We start from the raw sequence: 13,603 nt of genomic DNA, 5'->3' as shown, positions 1-13,603 counted from the left end.
TAAGGCGCACTGGACTATAAGCCGCAGGTACTAACATAAGATCTTTATGCAAAAAAATCATATATGAATTTATACATTTTTTTTAGTTATTTTTTTTGTAATTTTCTGCCAACATCCTCTCTTCAACTGACTGAATATGCCTGCATGTTTAGTCCCAACATATTTATAGAAAATGGATGGATGGATATTTTCAACAATAATAGAATACTGTTAGTTAAATAGCAGTTCAAAATCGAAATTAACGCTTCAATAGCATTTTTTTTTGGCTACCTTTGTTTGATACGTTTTTTTAGTGAACATAAAAACACATTCCATATAATTCATATATACAATCATAAATACATAAATCATATATAGTTAACTGGCAATAGGCTGGACTGCTACAACACACATAGTATACTTAGTCTAGGTCACTGCAATCCACACACTGTTTCAATACCTAATGCTGAATCCCCTAGTGATAAGATTTCTGCTGCTGTGGTGTTAAGGAAAGCAGCCATGCCTCCTTAACCGGTCGGATTAGTGACATAGTACCCAGGCGGAATATTAATATTAATACATGCGTTGTAGCCGTCAACAATCGAATTCCTACATTACTAACATTGTGACGAGGTTTTAATTACTCAAAATACAAACCAAGCCCCAGCCATCAACATCTTGTTAGGATTAGTACTACCAACATTAAGACTCAGAATAGTTCAGGAAAAATTTCCCAGTTTAAATTTGGCTTCATAAATATTAGGTCACTCCCCTCAAAAGCCCTTCCTGTAAATGATCTTATTACAGATCACAACCTTAAAGTGCTTGGTCTGTGCGAAACCTGGTTAAAATCAAATGAATTTTTATCTGAGGCCACACCCCCAAACTTTGTGGGCTCACACGTTGCCAGTCCTTGTAAAAAAAGGGGGAGGTGATGCCCTAATTTCAGAATCTGATCTTAAACTTAGCACGATCACTAATCGCACCTTCAAGACATTAGAGGCTCTCGTTATGTGATCGAGCTCCTCACCACCATTCTGTGTGGTAGTTATTTACTTCATTTATTCCTCCCGGTCGATATTCTGGATTCTTAGATGAATTCTCTGAATTTATGGCTGATTTAATAACTCATGCAGATAATATATTAATTATGGGTGACTTCAATATCCATATGAACTCCCCAATGGAGTTGCTACTTACTGTAGCATTTCAAGCAATAATCGATGCATTTGGTTATACACACATATTAGAAGCAGCGACACACCGGAATGGTAATATCTTAGATTTAGTGTTAACCCGTGGCCTAACTGCCTCAAATGTCAAAATTTGCCGTATACTAATGCTATGTCTGATCATTATCTTATAACATTTGAAGTCCTAGCTCAGTGTGGTCTTATTGACCACAACCAAGGCTTTAAGAGCTGTGATATTAACTCATCAACCACAGCTGCACTTTCTGAACTACTGCCTTTCGCAACAGCTGCCTTTCTGTCTTTCATTGGTTCAGTCGATAAGCTCAAAAACAATTTTAATACGATTCTTTTAAATTTTCTAAACTCTATAGCGCCGTTGAGACTTAAGACTCGTCCGAAGCGGCACACTCCGTGGTTTACGGATGGAATGCGTACGTTTAGCTTGTTAAGTAGACAACTTGAGCTTAAATGGCGAACAACTAAACTCGAGGTTTTCCGTCAGGCCTGGTGAGATAGCTTGCTGAAATATAAAGAGGCTCTTAGGTTAGCAAAAACGAATTACTTTTCCAAAATGATTGGTCTTAATAAAAACTACCCAAAATATTTATTTGATATGGTAGCAAAGCTAACGCAACAGCAGCCGATTAATCGTAGTTCCCTCCATTCAGCACACAAATGCATGCGGTTCTTTACTCAGTGGATTCAGCTAATAAAGGACGAAATGAAAAAGGCAGCGCACTTACCCCCTCGGCTGTGATTGCTGATGCTAGTTCGGACAATGAGGTTCATGAAAGTCTGGTAACCCTGTCCCAGTTTGATTTAGTATCCCTGGAGTGTCTTACACACCTGGTTAATGGAGCAAAGCCGACATCCTGCATGATCGACCCGCTTCCAGGCAAACTCGTTAAAGACTTTTTCCTGTCATCTGTCATTGTACCTGAAGCTTTTAAGACGGCCGTCATTCAACCATTACTTAAGAAACCTCACCTAGATCCTAAAATCTCTGACTATAGACCAGTGTCACATCTTCCGTTTATTACCAAAATTCTTGAGAAAGTTGTAGCACAACAGTTTCGCGATTTCATGATAGATAACAATTGATTTGAACCCCTACAGTCAGGTTTTAGGGCCAACCACTCAACTGAGACAGCCCTTGTAAAAGTGACAAATGATCTTCTCTTAGCCATGGATTCCAACATCTCATCAATATTATTACTGTTTGACCTTAGTGCCGCATTTGACACTATTGATCATCATATTCTTATAGAATGTCTTAAATCATGTGTTAGTTCAGATCTTACATCCTGGGAAGGACGCATAGAGTTTCTTATGGCAATGCGATCTCTGAATCTTTCTCCGTCTCATGTGGTGTCCCGCAGGGGTCAGTACTTGGTCCCTTACTGTTCAACATCTACATGAATCCTCTTGGCGATATTATACGTAAAAATGTTATTAATTTTCAGTGCTATGCTGATGATACCCAACTTTACATGCCTTTAGAAATAACAGATCCGTGCAAGTGCAGTAAACAGGAGGCCTGCCTGGCCGAGATTAAACAATGGATGTCTTCCAATTTTCTGCTACTTAATTATTGGCCCTGCTCATTCAGCACTTGATTAAGAATACCACGTTGAACCTGGATAATTGTATTATTTCCCAAAGTAGTTTTGCAAAAAACCGCAGCGTGATATTTGACTCAACTCTCTGTTTTGGGACACATATTAATAACATGACAAGAACGGCATTTTTTCACCTTGGCAACATAGCTAAAATTCGCCGTATTCTTTCTCCTAGCGATGCTGAAACATTATTTCATGCATTTGTTACGTAGCGCCTGGACTATCGTAACATTCTGTTTTCTGGGCTTCCTATGTCCTGCATCAAAAGCCTGTAGTCTGTACAAAATGCAGCAGCGAGACTATTGACAAGGACGAGAAAGTTTGATCATATTACTCCGATCCTAGCTGACCTGCATTGGCTTCCAATTCACATGAGATGTGATTTTAAGGTGTTGTTAATTACTTATAAATGTTTACAGGGTTTAGCTCCTTCCTATCTCGTTGACTTAGCATCGCCATATGTTCCATTCCGACAACTTCGGTCACAAAATGCCGGTTTGTTATCGACCCCAAGGGCTAAAAAGAAGTCCGCGGGGTGAAGGGCATTTTCCATTCGCGCGCCAGTACTATGGAATGCCCTACCTATGGAAGTTTGCGCAGCCGCCTCTGTAGAAATCTTTAAATCCCGACTAAAAACACATTTATACACAAAAACATTTAGTTAATGGGCCTGTCTGCAGCTTTCTTCTTTTTATTTTCTTTTTGTTCCTGCCGCCTTCTCAGAGGCTCAGAGAGGGGGCTAGCTAGATGGTTAAGGTTGACTTGACCGCCCCCGTTTGGCCCTGCGCTTATCGACCATTGCGGGTTAAGAGATCTGATTTTCCCCAAATTAGGGTTTTTGAGTTTTTCTTTCCCCTCCTGGGTGCTTTGACAGGGGATGCTGTTTTGTACCTTACACCGAAAAGATGTTGCAGTATGACTTCTTTTTTTGAAAGAAGTCTCGACATGACCTCTTTTCATCTGTGAAGCCCTTTGAGACTTCGGTGATTCAGGAATATACAAATAAAAATTTGATTGATTGATTGATATAGTGTACTGTATCTAAAGTTTAAACATCACAAATTACTCAAAATTGTATACATTCTCATTCAATTTAGACACATATATATTATTTTATTAATATTTTAATAATATATTTTTTAAACTCTTTTTGATCACAGTCATTGATTCACATCTTTTAAATTCTATTTCATAGTTGTTCCATAATTTGACACCTCGAACAGATTCACACATTTGCTTGCTGGTGGCTAGAGAAAAAACGACAAAAAAAAAGATAAGCCGCACTGGGCTATAAACTGCAGGGCTAAAATCATGAAGAAAAAGTCGCGGCTTATAGTCCAAAAAATACGGTATATAAGAAAATGCCGCTTTAGCTTTGCTGGCTTCATCGCCTCGTTAGCAAGCAATGTTAGACACAATACGCATTTTGACAAATAAAAAAAATGTACATCTTAAAAATATATTAGACTGGTTGCTTTATTGAAGTCATGAATACTTTCACAATTTAATAAAAAATAAAATGAAATGAAAGAGAAGGAACAACGCGTGCGCACCGACAGTAACTGCTTCCCACCACAAAATGCACTCTCAACAGCAGCCAGAGGTGGCGCCAAAAAACAAAGACTAAGCCGAACAAGGCACAAAGCTGTAACTGTTAAAAGATAAATTAATCACTTTCAAAACAGCCAAATTATTTCACGGACCCTGCAGTCAGGCAATGGACCCCACTTTGAGAAGCAATGCATGCATAATCACTTTGGTTACTGCCAATGGGCACTGTGAAAGAATCTTTAAACAATGTTCCACATCAACAACTGTTTGTTTGGGGGTTGTTTGTGTCTACTTCTCTTGATTTTAAATTACTATGAGTGAATGTGCATGGAATCATTTAAATCCTTTAAATTTACTTGACAGACTCTTGCTTCGGTGCTTATTTTCCACCATTATTCTAGTCCTGCAGATTAATTTAAATCCTACCCCAAATTATAAAATATTACAGCAGCAAAGGTAAATTACTTACCTGACCAACAATCAACACTTATTTCTATAAGTTTAAAAAGTGATACAGCCTTTACATACCAGCCAGGGGTGCGTTGACTTGCTGCAGATTGCCCAAGATCTTCTGTCCCAGCAAATGAATCAGCCTCGTGACAACCTGAGGATACCTCCTCTTAATTGAGCTGAGAGCTCCTTCGGGCAGCTTGGCTAGCTCAGAGTCTCTCACAGCATGGACCGTAGTGGCCCGATTCATGTGTGTCAGGGTCTCAACCTGGATCATTCAAATTCAATGACAACCTGTCTCTGACGAGTTCAATGTATGAGCAATCCAAGGTCGGAACAATTTTCACTCCACACTCACCACGCCAATCAAGTCACCACGGCCATATTCTCCCGAGAGCTCCTTCTTCCCGTCCTCCTTTGCAATGACAGAGCGCAAACGGCCACTGAGGACAATAAAGGTGCTGTCGGACTTGTCTCCCTGTCTACATACAAGCAGAAAAGGTATCGTTTACAGTTCTGCCACATCCAAGCGTTAACATGATAATGAGAGGAACCAATGTGACATATTCCTAATACACCAGGAGTGTCCAAACATTTCACTTTTATTAATCATGATAAAACCAATCAATCAATCAATCAATCAATCAATCAATCAATCAATCAATCAATCATACATGGTTATTGATGTTTCTGTCTTCCAACACACATTCAAATGATCAGTTCATCAGCAAGCTCAGCGGAAGCATGATCCTGATCATTTCAATCAGGTGTGTTGGAGGACAGAAACATCAAAAACGTGCAGGATAGCAGTGCTGGAGGACCGGGTTTGGACACCCCTGATGTAAATGTTTAGAACAAGGGTGGGCCCTTATGACTGAAGGTACAAAAAAAAAAAAAGGTAAAAATAAAAGTACAATATGATCTTTGAACATTTACCTTGACTTGAAATCAGAGGCCAGAAAATAAAAAAAAAAACTTCAAAAGGGGGATTGGTAACAACAAAAAAAAGCTTGTTGTTTTTTTTAAATGAAGACTACTTGAAAATTTGGACAGTTTGACTTGTCTCCTTCAGCCCTTAGACGGGTGCTTGAAGAAGTCAGCATGGATGTCGGCAAATGGGGGGAGAAACAGCGAAGGGCAACCTTCCACCCTCTGATCTCACAACAGTTGTCACTTGGGTCAAGAGCAACCCAAATAAGATGATCAACAATTTATCTCCAAAGACCTCCATTTCAAACAAATTGGAGGCGGCTGAAGCTGACTACTCAAGGAGGAAGAAGAGGACGTCTATGAGTTAAATGAGAAGAGCTATCTGACGCGTCAGATAGTGACGATGACGTTTTAGACTTTGACAAATTCATATTCAGCTGTGTCAAAAAAAATAATTTAAACTACTATTGCAACATTTGCTTCAGCATTTGTGTTGACACGAACACACACATTGCCTCATTGCCTCGGACTTGTCTCGTACTCGTCCCGTTTCTGTCCCCGCTCCCCTAAAACCTAAAAGTACCATACTTTTGCCATTTTAATAACATACACCATGTGTTATAATAATTGGACAGTCATGATCTATGTAACCATTAAAGTCAAGGGTACCTTATAATCACACTTTTGTAAAATTCACCTAAATTGAATTAAAGAAAAAGGGGGGGATGGACTTAAAAGTGAGGTCGATTTGTGTGAAGGGAATCATATATTAGGTTGTTATCATTATGTGCTTAGTTCATTGTTACCCATTTATGCAATCCTAGTTCATCTTGACCCTGTCCTTAGATAGAACTGTTGACGCACGAAAGTGTGAGCCGGGACCTTGGCCCAGCTGCCGGTGGCGCCCGGCTGGCTCTTTTGTTGTGTCTTGTAATCTGCTATGCTTCTACTCAATAAAAGCCAGGGGGGGACGGCTGGGCAGGGGAAAACTAGCGTTGGAAGACCCACAAGTTACATTTGCCCAAGCTTTTTCCCTATGCCGGCATAGAAAAGTCAATCTTGGCTGGTCTGAGTTACTCTTTTTGCTGTTTAAGTAGCTAGGCTTGTCCTAGTCTTCTTTTCTGAGATTTCTCTGACAATTTGTACTCTGAGAAAATATGGTACTTTAAGTTTTTCTTTAAAACTAAAGTTTAAATGACAGCCTTTGCAAATTGTGACAGCAAAAGACATGTCAAATACTAATCAATATAATCTACAAAAAATATTCCAGATTTTCAGTTAATCAATGAAATGCAGTTTATAATCTATTTTTTACAGACACCAGGAAGGATTTCTAAGACACAGACTTGAAATCTGTGAAGAAAGACTTAGAAATGGCCTAAAATTTTAATACGCCCCAAGTGGTACCTGTAAACAGCACGTCCAGCTTCCAAAGCCATCCAATCCAAGGCAAAGTCAATCTGACGGACAAAGGGTGACACTCTCCTTACCACAGTGTGAGCTACATCCAAGACCACTCTGGGCTCCTCACGCATTATCCTGTCAAGTAAAAAAAAAGAAGGAAAGATCAAGCTGTCCATTACACGAAGCTTCAGAAAAAATACAGTTGATATAATTATGACAAGGAAGATGCTTGCATGGCCTTACTCATAAAAGTGGGCCTTTGATATGGAGAGGAAGGTGCAGTCTTTGTGAGCACGTGTTGTGAAGATAAGAGGCTCTCCTGTGAGCACAGCTAAGTGTCCCACCATTTCTCCTGGATGGGTCACAAAAAGCAGTGTCTCTTCCTCACGGTCAATCATTTGCTGGTACACATGAAGTAAACCCGAGATGACAAATGCCACACTCACATCCTGTAAATACGGGAGAGGAAACCGATGAGAAAATTACAATTGCTACAAAGACCCTTTTGATATGTTGCAAAATTCATAACACAGTATATTTAATGAAGGGTTTTCATAAGGGATGGGCAATTATCAGTATTGGGCTGATGCCTGACCTGATTTCAAGATATTGGTTTTTGCAGCGGCAGCCTAATACATACTACAAGTCGTATTGGCCACTCTCTTGGAGCAATTTTATAATCACAAAGGAGAGGTTACAAATGAGAGGAATGGAAAATCATCATTAATTTGATAAAGTTTGTAAGAAAACACGATATTGGAATATATAGGCATTTCTTAAAATTATCTGTCCGTTTTTTTAGGGTAATTTCGCACATCCATGTACAAGTGTATTGGTACTTTGTATTGGTAAATAATCAAGTTAAGAAATTGTACTGGTATCCATCTGAAAAAAGTGGTGAATATAGCTAGCATTAATTGTTTTATATTCTGTCTTGATCTCAATACCTGATCTCCTTGGTGGGCCACAACTGTATTGGCTTTGACCTGGCGGAAAGTCACCCTACCCTCCAGTAGACCAGGATCCTGATAGAATTTAAGATACATTATAATAATGCCATGATAGCAAAATGTTTTTAAAATATTAACTCAAGCATATGATTTTTGCAGTTCCTACTTTTCAAAGGGAAGCAGGGAAATACAAATAAAAACACAATTCTAACATGTAAAATACATATCATAATATAAGTGGGAATGTTGGTTAAAATACTATATATATATATATATATATATATATATATATATATATATATATATTTTTTTTTTTTTTTTTATTTTTTTTTTGAGTGAGAAGTTGTCCTGTGAAAATTTAGGCAGTATAAAGTCTTCCAGGGCCTTTCTTTTCTCTGTGCAAGAACATATCACTGCACAGGGAATGTTTGGTATTATTACTGTTTTACAATGCTGTTCGATTTGAGGTGATGGTTGTCGTTGGGGCTACCTAAAATGCATACAGATCATAGTTGACCAAATTAGATTGCACAGGCTTTTTTTTTTCGTTTGTACTACTACTTTGGGTAGTCCTGGGTACGAAGTTAAACTGCATCCGTTGGGTTATTGCGACTAAACCGGTTTCCTCATCAGGCTCGCGTGATGAGGAGTGTTGTGGACCCCAGCAGGACTAAAAACAAGACCTGTCAAAGGGCAGAGGATCCCATGAAGTGTCAGCGGCCATCCTCAGACCCCCACTGTCATGTGGGTTAGTCCTTTTGGACCAAGGCTATGGGAGCAAACCTTACAAAAATCTGGAGGGAGGGACCCTAAGGCAGTTGATGTTGAGTAATATTCCAAATCATCTTCTGGCATCCCTGCAGCTCCGTGTAATTTCCAAATGTATCGACTCGGTCTTTCCTTTGGTTTAAATACATGAAGAGAGAGGGTCAGCGCAAAATGGGCTAGGGGCTGGTTCCTTATTTCTCGCCCAGGCTAAAGCAGCAAAGTGAAGACACTGCACTCAGGGCAATATTAGTGCATATCACCCATTCAGCACACCTAATGCTAAAACAGCATTGACCCATGGAGAGGACACCATGAATGTCACTTACCCTGGCATAGACCAAACAAGGAATGGCAGTTCCCGGTTATAAGCTCTGACAAATTGGCGAAGGTTAGAGCGCCAGGGAGAAGACACCATGCATGTCACTAACACTGGCATGGACCAAATGGGGAACGGCAGTTACCGGTTATAATGTCTAACAAATTGGCGAGGGTTAGAGCTCCAAGGGCCATTACCGACGGTGGGAGTGGCAATGTTGCCACATTGGTCAGCTACCGCCCGCCTTAATCTGGGCAGCCCCCAGTCAATAAGGTGCCGACTCGCCACATCTGCCTGCCTCAAATGGGTACATGAGGATAGACCAAAAGTCGAAAAGTAGATATAATGTTAAAGATCGGAACATGGAATGTAAGGACCATGCGCCTGGTCCAAATCTTGCTGACCTGACAAACGCCGAAGTGAGAAAGACCGCCATTATCGACAAGGAGTTACACCGACTGAACGTTGACATTGCTGCCCTACAAGAGATCAGGCTGGCAGACTGTAGCTCCTTGAAAGAGAGACAGTATACATTTTACTGGAAAGGCCTGAACTCAGATCAACCCAGGCAGCACCTCTGTGATCTAAATGTAAGAGTTGGCTGCGACCGCAAAGCTTGGCCCACATGTCTAGGACATTATGGCATTGGGAAGATGAACGACAACGGGCAACGAATATTAGAGTTCTGTTCACAAAAAAGTTTATGAATTACCAAAACATACTTTGACTTAAAGCACTGCCACAAGATTTCCTGGAAACATCTCAGATCGGGTCACTGGCATCAACTTGATCGTATTCTAATAGGAAGGAGAAATCTGAACGCAGTGAAATTAGTCAGATCCTACCACAGTGCAGCTTGTGATACAGATCATGCCCTTGCCATCAGAAACATCAAAGCCATTCCAAAGAAAACTTTCAAATCTCATACCAAACCAAAACCAAAGCTAAACATCAACAAAGCAAAATTAACAGAAAGCAAAAGCACTTTTAAGGATGTTTTCAACTGGAAACATCTCAGAAAAAGTTGACATGAAAAACAGGGTAAAACAAGTATGCATACTGACACCATCTCTTTTTGGCATCTATTTTGCTGCGCTTCTCCACCATGAGTTTGCCAGACACACCAAAGGTGTCTACATCCGGACTAGACTGGACGGGTCCCTGTTCAACCTAGTCAGATTCAATGCAAAGACCAAAACAGTTGAGATCCTCCTCCATGAACTCCTGTTTGCTGATGATGCAGCTATCATCGCACACGACAATTAATCACTCCACGACCTGATGGACCGACTAGCACATGCCTGTGAGCTCTTCTCTTTTACCATCAGCATAAAGAAGACAGAAATAGTTGGTCAAGAAACACCTGTACCTTCCAACATCTATCTTAACAGAGACAAACTGGAAAATACAGACTTCTTCACATACCTTGGATGGACAGTCACTACAACACTTTCGCTAGATAAAGAACTAAACACCAGAATTGGGAAAGCATCCACAATCTTTGGCAAACTCTCTCAAAGGGCCTGGAACAATAACCATCTGACATTGAAAAAAAAGCTCCTGATCTACCAAGCATGTCTTCATGAGCCTTTTATATGGATGTGAGACCTGGTTCAAAACAAGAAAAAAGGCTAAACTCCTTTCACCATTAGTGCCTACGAAAAATCCTAAACAACAAATGGCAAGACAAAGTCCCAAATACAGAAGTGTTGAAGAAAACAGAAACTCATTCAATACAAACAATTCTATGGACAAGAAGACTACGTGGGCTAGGTCATATGTAAAGAATGAACCACCACCGTCTCCTAAAGCAGGTGGTCTACGCCGAACTAAAAGAAGGACTCAGAGCTAGAGGTAGTCCAAAACTGCGTTTTAAAGATCTGTAGAAATCATCACTAAAAGATTTTGGTCTACCTGGTCTACCCTAGCGGGGAAAAAAGAGTAGGAGACTGCGTCACCTGAAGAGAAGACCTGAAAAGAGGAGCGCTGATGTATGAGCAGACACAACAATCAAAACACCACCAAAAAAGGCTCGCCAGGAAGCTAGCTGCACAAGCAGCAACCACACAACAGTGTGTGCCTTGTTCTTACTGTCAGCGGCCTTGTAAATCAAATTAGATTAGCCACGAGAGGAGCTGTTCCCGACTCCAGCCTTGAAACCTAGTTGCTGCAAGGACCGTCTGCAAAGACAAGGGCCACAGACTACTTAGTGATATTATAGTAAAATCTCTCAATACTTTACCACATTTAACTGGCAGCCACCTGGCTGTGGTAGTTGAAACTCTCTCCATTAACTAAGTGTTCATTCAGCTTTCTAAACATAATGGGCCCCATTGTTGTGGGGGCGGCATGGCTTGGTGGTAGAGTGTTCGTCTCCCAGCTGAGAGGCTGTGGGTTCGATCCCCCGACCATCAAGACCATGTTGAGCAAGGTACTGAACCACCAGTTGCTCTTGATGCTGTGTCATCAGTAGGTAAATGACTGGTTTGTGTAAAGCACTTTGAGTACCCAAAGTAAAAAAGCGCTATATGAGTGAAAGTTCATTTACCATTCAACCAGCGAAAGTCGAGAGCGAAGTGCAGCCTACCTGGACATACAGGTGGAAATTTCTTTCTTTCGGAATTTTCGTACATTAACAACCAACCTATGACAGCAGATTCTCTCATTTCCTTTAAATTCAGTGCAAAGAGGCACATGGTCAACATAACATGTGGATGCACAACGGGCCTCCAAAGTGTGTGATAAACCGGATGATCATATCATATGCAATCCTACAAGATATAAATTTGATTACATTTTTGGAAAAAATGAAACAACTGTAATGACATGTGAATTCTTCAATTTTTACCCCTGCATTTCAATTATAAAGGTATTTTTTACAATCAACATTTTTTATAACACCCTGTTTTTAATGTGTTATATATGCTCCAATTCTGAAGCAATTTATATGGGAACAAGGTGGAAAAGAAACACAAGCTTTTAGAAAAGATAGCACGATTTTATTAAAAAAATCCACAAACTGTTTATAAAATCAACAAAACAATATATTTAAAGGTTTTTAGTTGCAAATTCATTAAAAAAATGTAAGTTTAATATTGAATTGAATCATAAATACAGTGGGCCCCCGGTTTACGAACCCCGTATTTTTCATCTTACGACGTGGACCGCGGTGTTTTTTTGTCCCCGTCTTACGCACAAACCTTTCGTCTTACGAACCATCCAACATGCCGGTCAGTGTGCCCGCACTATTTTTTTTCGCTTTGCTGCATCAACAAAAACAACTCTGTAATTTTCGCAAGTGCCGATATGCTATTGGTCGATTAAGGTCACAGTCACGGTCTCAGTCACGGAGATGCCGATATGCTATTGGCCGGCGTCACGTCAGTCACAGAAATGCCGATATGCTATTGGCCGAACACCCTCATCTAGGTTGATGGCACGAGCCGGTCGGTGTGTTGTGAAGACTTTGCAAACTTTATCTGTTAGACATGGCTTCCAAAATTGCAAGTGGCGGTAAAGGAAGAAGTAAGAGGATGATGACAATAGGAACGAAGCAGGAGATAATAAAAAAATACGAAGGAGGCGCACGCATAATTAACGTTGCTCGTGAGTATGGCCGTAACCGCTCGACAATCGCTACAATTCTCAAGAACACGGAAGCTATTAAAGCAAGCAAGTCTTCTAAGGGCAAGACTTTCCTTGCCAGGGGACGGACCTCGGTCAACAACAAAATGGAGAGGCTGATATGTTCTCATTTAAGAAAAAAAATAAATAAATTCTGCGGATTTGTCTCTGCTCCTCTCCGCCTCCACCCACCACCAGCTCAAGTCACGTCGCCCCAAAGATAAATGTCATTTTTCCTTTGTATATTTATGTTATTTAATTTGACTGTACAGTAGATTATGTTACTAATTTTTAACATGAGTATAAAGTCGTGATGTTTTTACATAAGGTTTTTGCATGCGTTGCACGCATTCACTAATTAACATAGGTTTGGATTGCCTGTCATACGGCCAATTTGAGTTACGAGCCTAGCTGGTGAACGGATTTAGTTCGTAACACGGGTGCCCACTGTATATTCTTTTACACTTTTGATCTTTGCATTGATTGAAACCAGGGGTGTCCAACATACCCCCCCCCCAGGCCAGTTCTGGCCAGTAAAAGTGTTTAATCCAACCTACGAGAAGATATTCTGAAAGTATAAAAATGAGCTGAATTTTTAATAAATGTAAAACTTGAAATATTTGATGAATAATGTTAAAGTTTTATGATTAATATTGATGTTGTGCTTTTACTATTTTGGACAGTATAAAAAAGAATAATAAATCTGAAGTTGTTGTATTTCAAGTTATATAAATATATATCATGATTTTATTGGTAATAAGCAATAGGTTTTCCTGTATGCGGCCCGCAAGCTAAAACGAGTTTGACACCCCTGGAATC

The 13,603-nt window shown here is 40.1% G+C and overlaps 1 protein-coding gene and 1 pseudogene across 4 annotated transcripts in view; one reads left to right on the top strand and one right to left on the bottom strand.

Moving 5' to 3' along the window:
• The window catches only part of pnpla7b (patatin-like phospholipase domain containing 7b), a 60,947-nt gene that overhangs the window by 24,578 nt on the left and 22,766 nt on the right, over positions 1-13,603 (bottom strand). For all 4 annotated transcript variants that reach the window (XM_088416251.1, XM_088416270.1, XM_088416259.1 and 1 more), the window contains 5 exons: positions 8,074-8,151; positions 7,370-7,575; positions 7,130-7,261; positions 5,151-5,274; positions 4,871-5,060 (listed from right to left, as the gene is read on the bottom strand). In XM_088416251.1, coding sequence (XP_088272377.1) covers positions 4,871-5,060; positions 5,151-5,274; positions 7,130-7,261; positions 7,370-7,575; positions 8,074-8,151 — 730 coding nt within the window. The remainder of the gene's footprint in view (positions 1-4,870; positions 5,061-5,150; positions 5,275-7,129; positions 7,262-7,369; positions 7,576-8,073; positions 8,152-13,603) is intronic.
• On the top strand, positions 137-1,929 carry LOC148430213 (uncharacterized; annotated as a pseudogene).

Source organism: Hippichthys cyanospilos, chromosome 1 (genome assembly GCF_059441005.1).
Source record: "Hippichthys cyanospilos isolate Australia breed blue-spotted pipefish chromosome 1, RoL_Hcya_1.0, whole genome shotgun sequence".
Lineage (NCBI taxonomy): Eukaryota > Metazoa > Chordata > Actinopteri > Syngnathiformes > Syngnathidae > Hippichthys > Hippichthys cyanospilos.
This window is presented reverse-complemented; position numbering and strand designations above follow the sequence as displayed.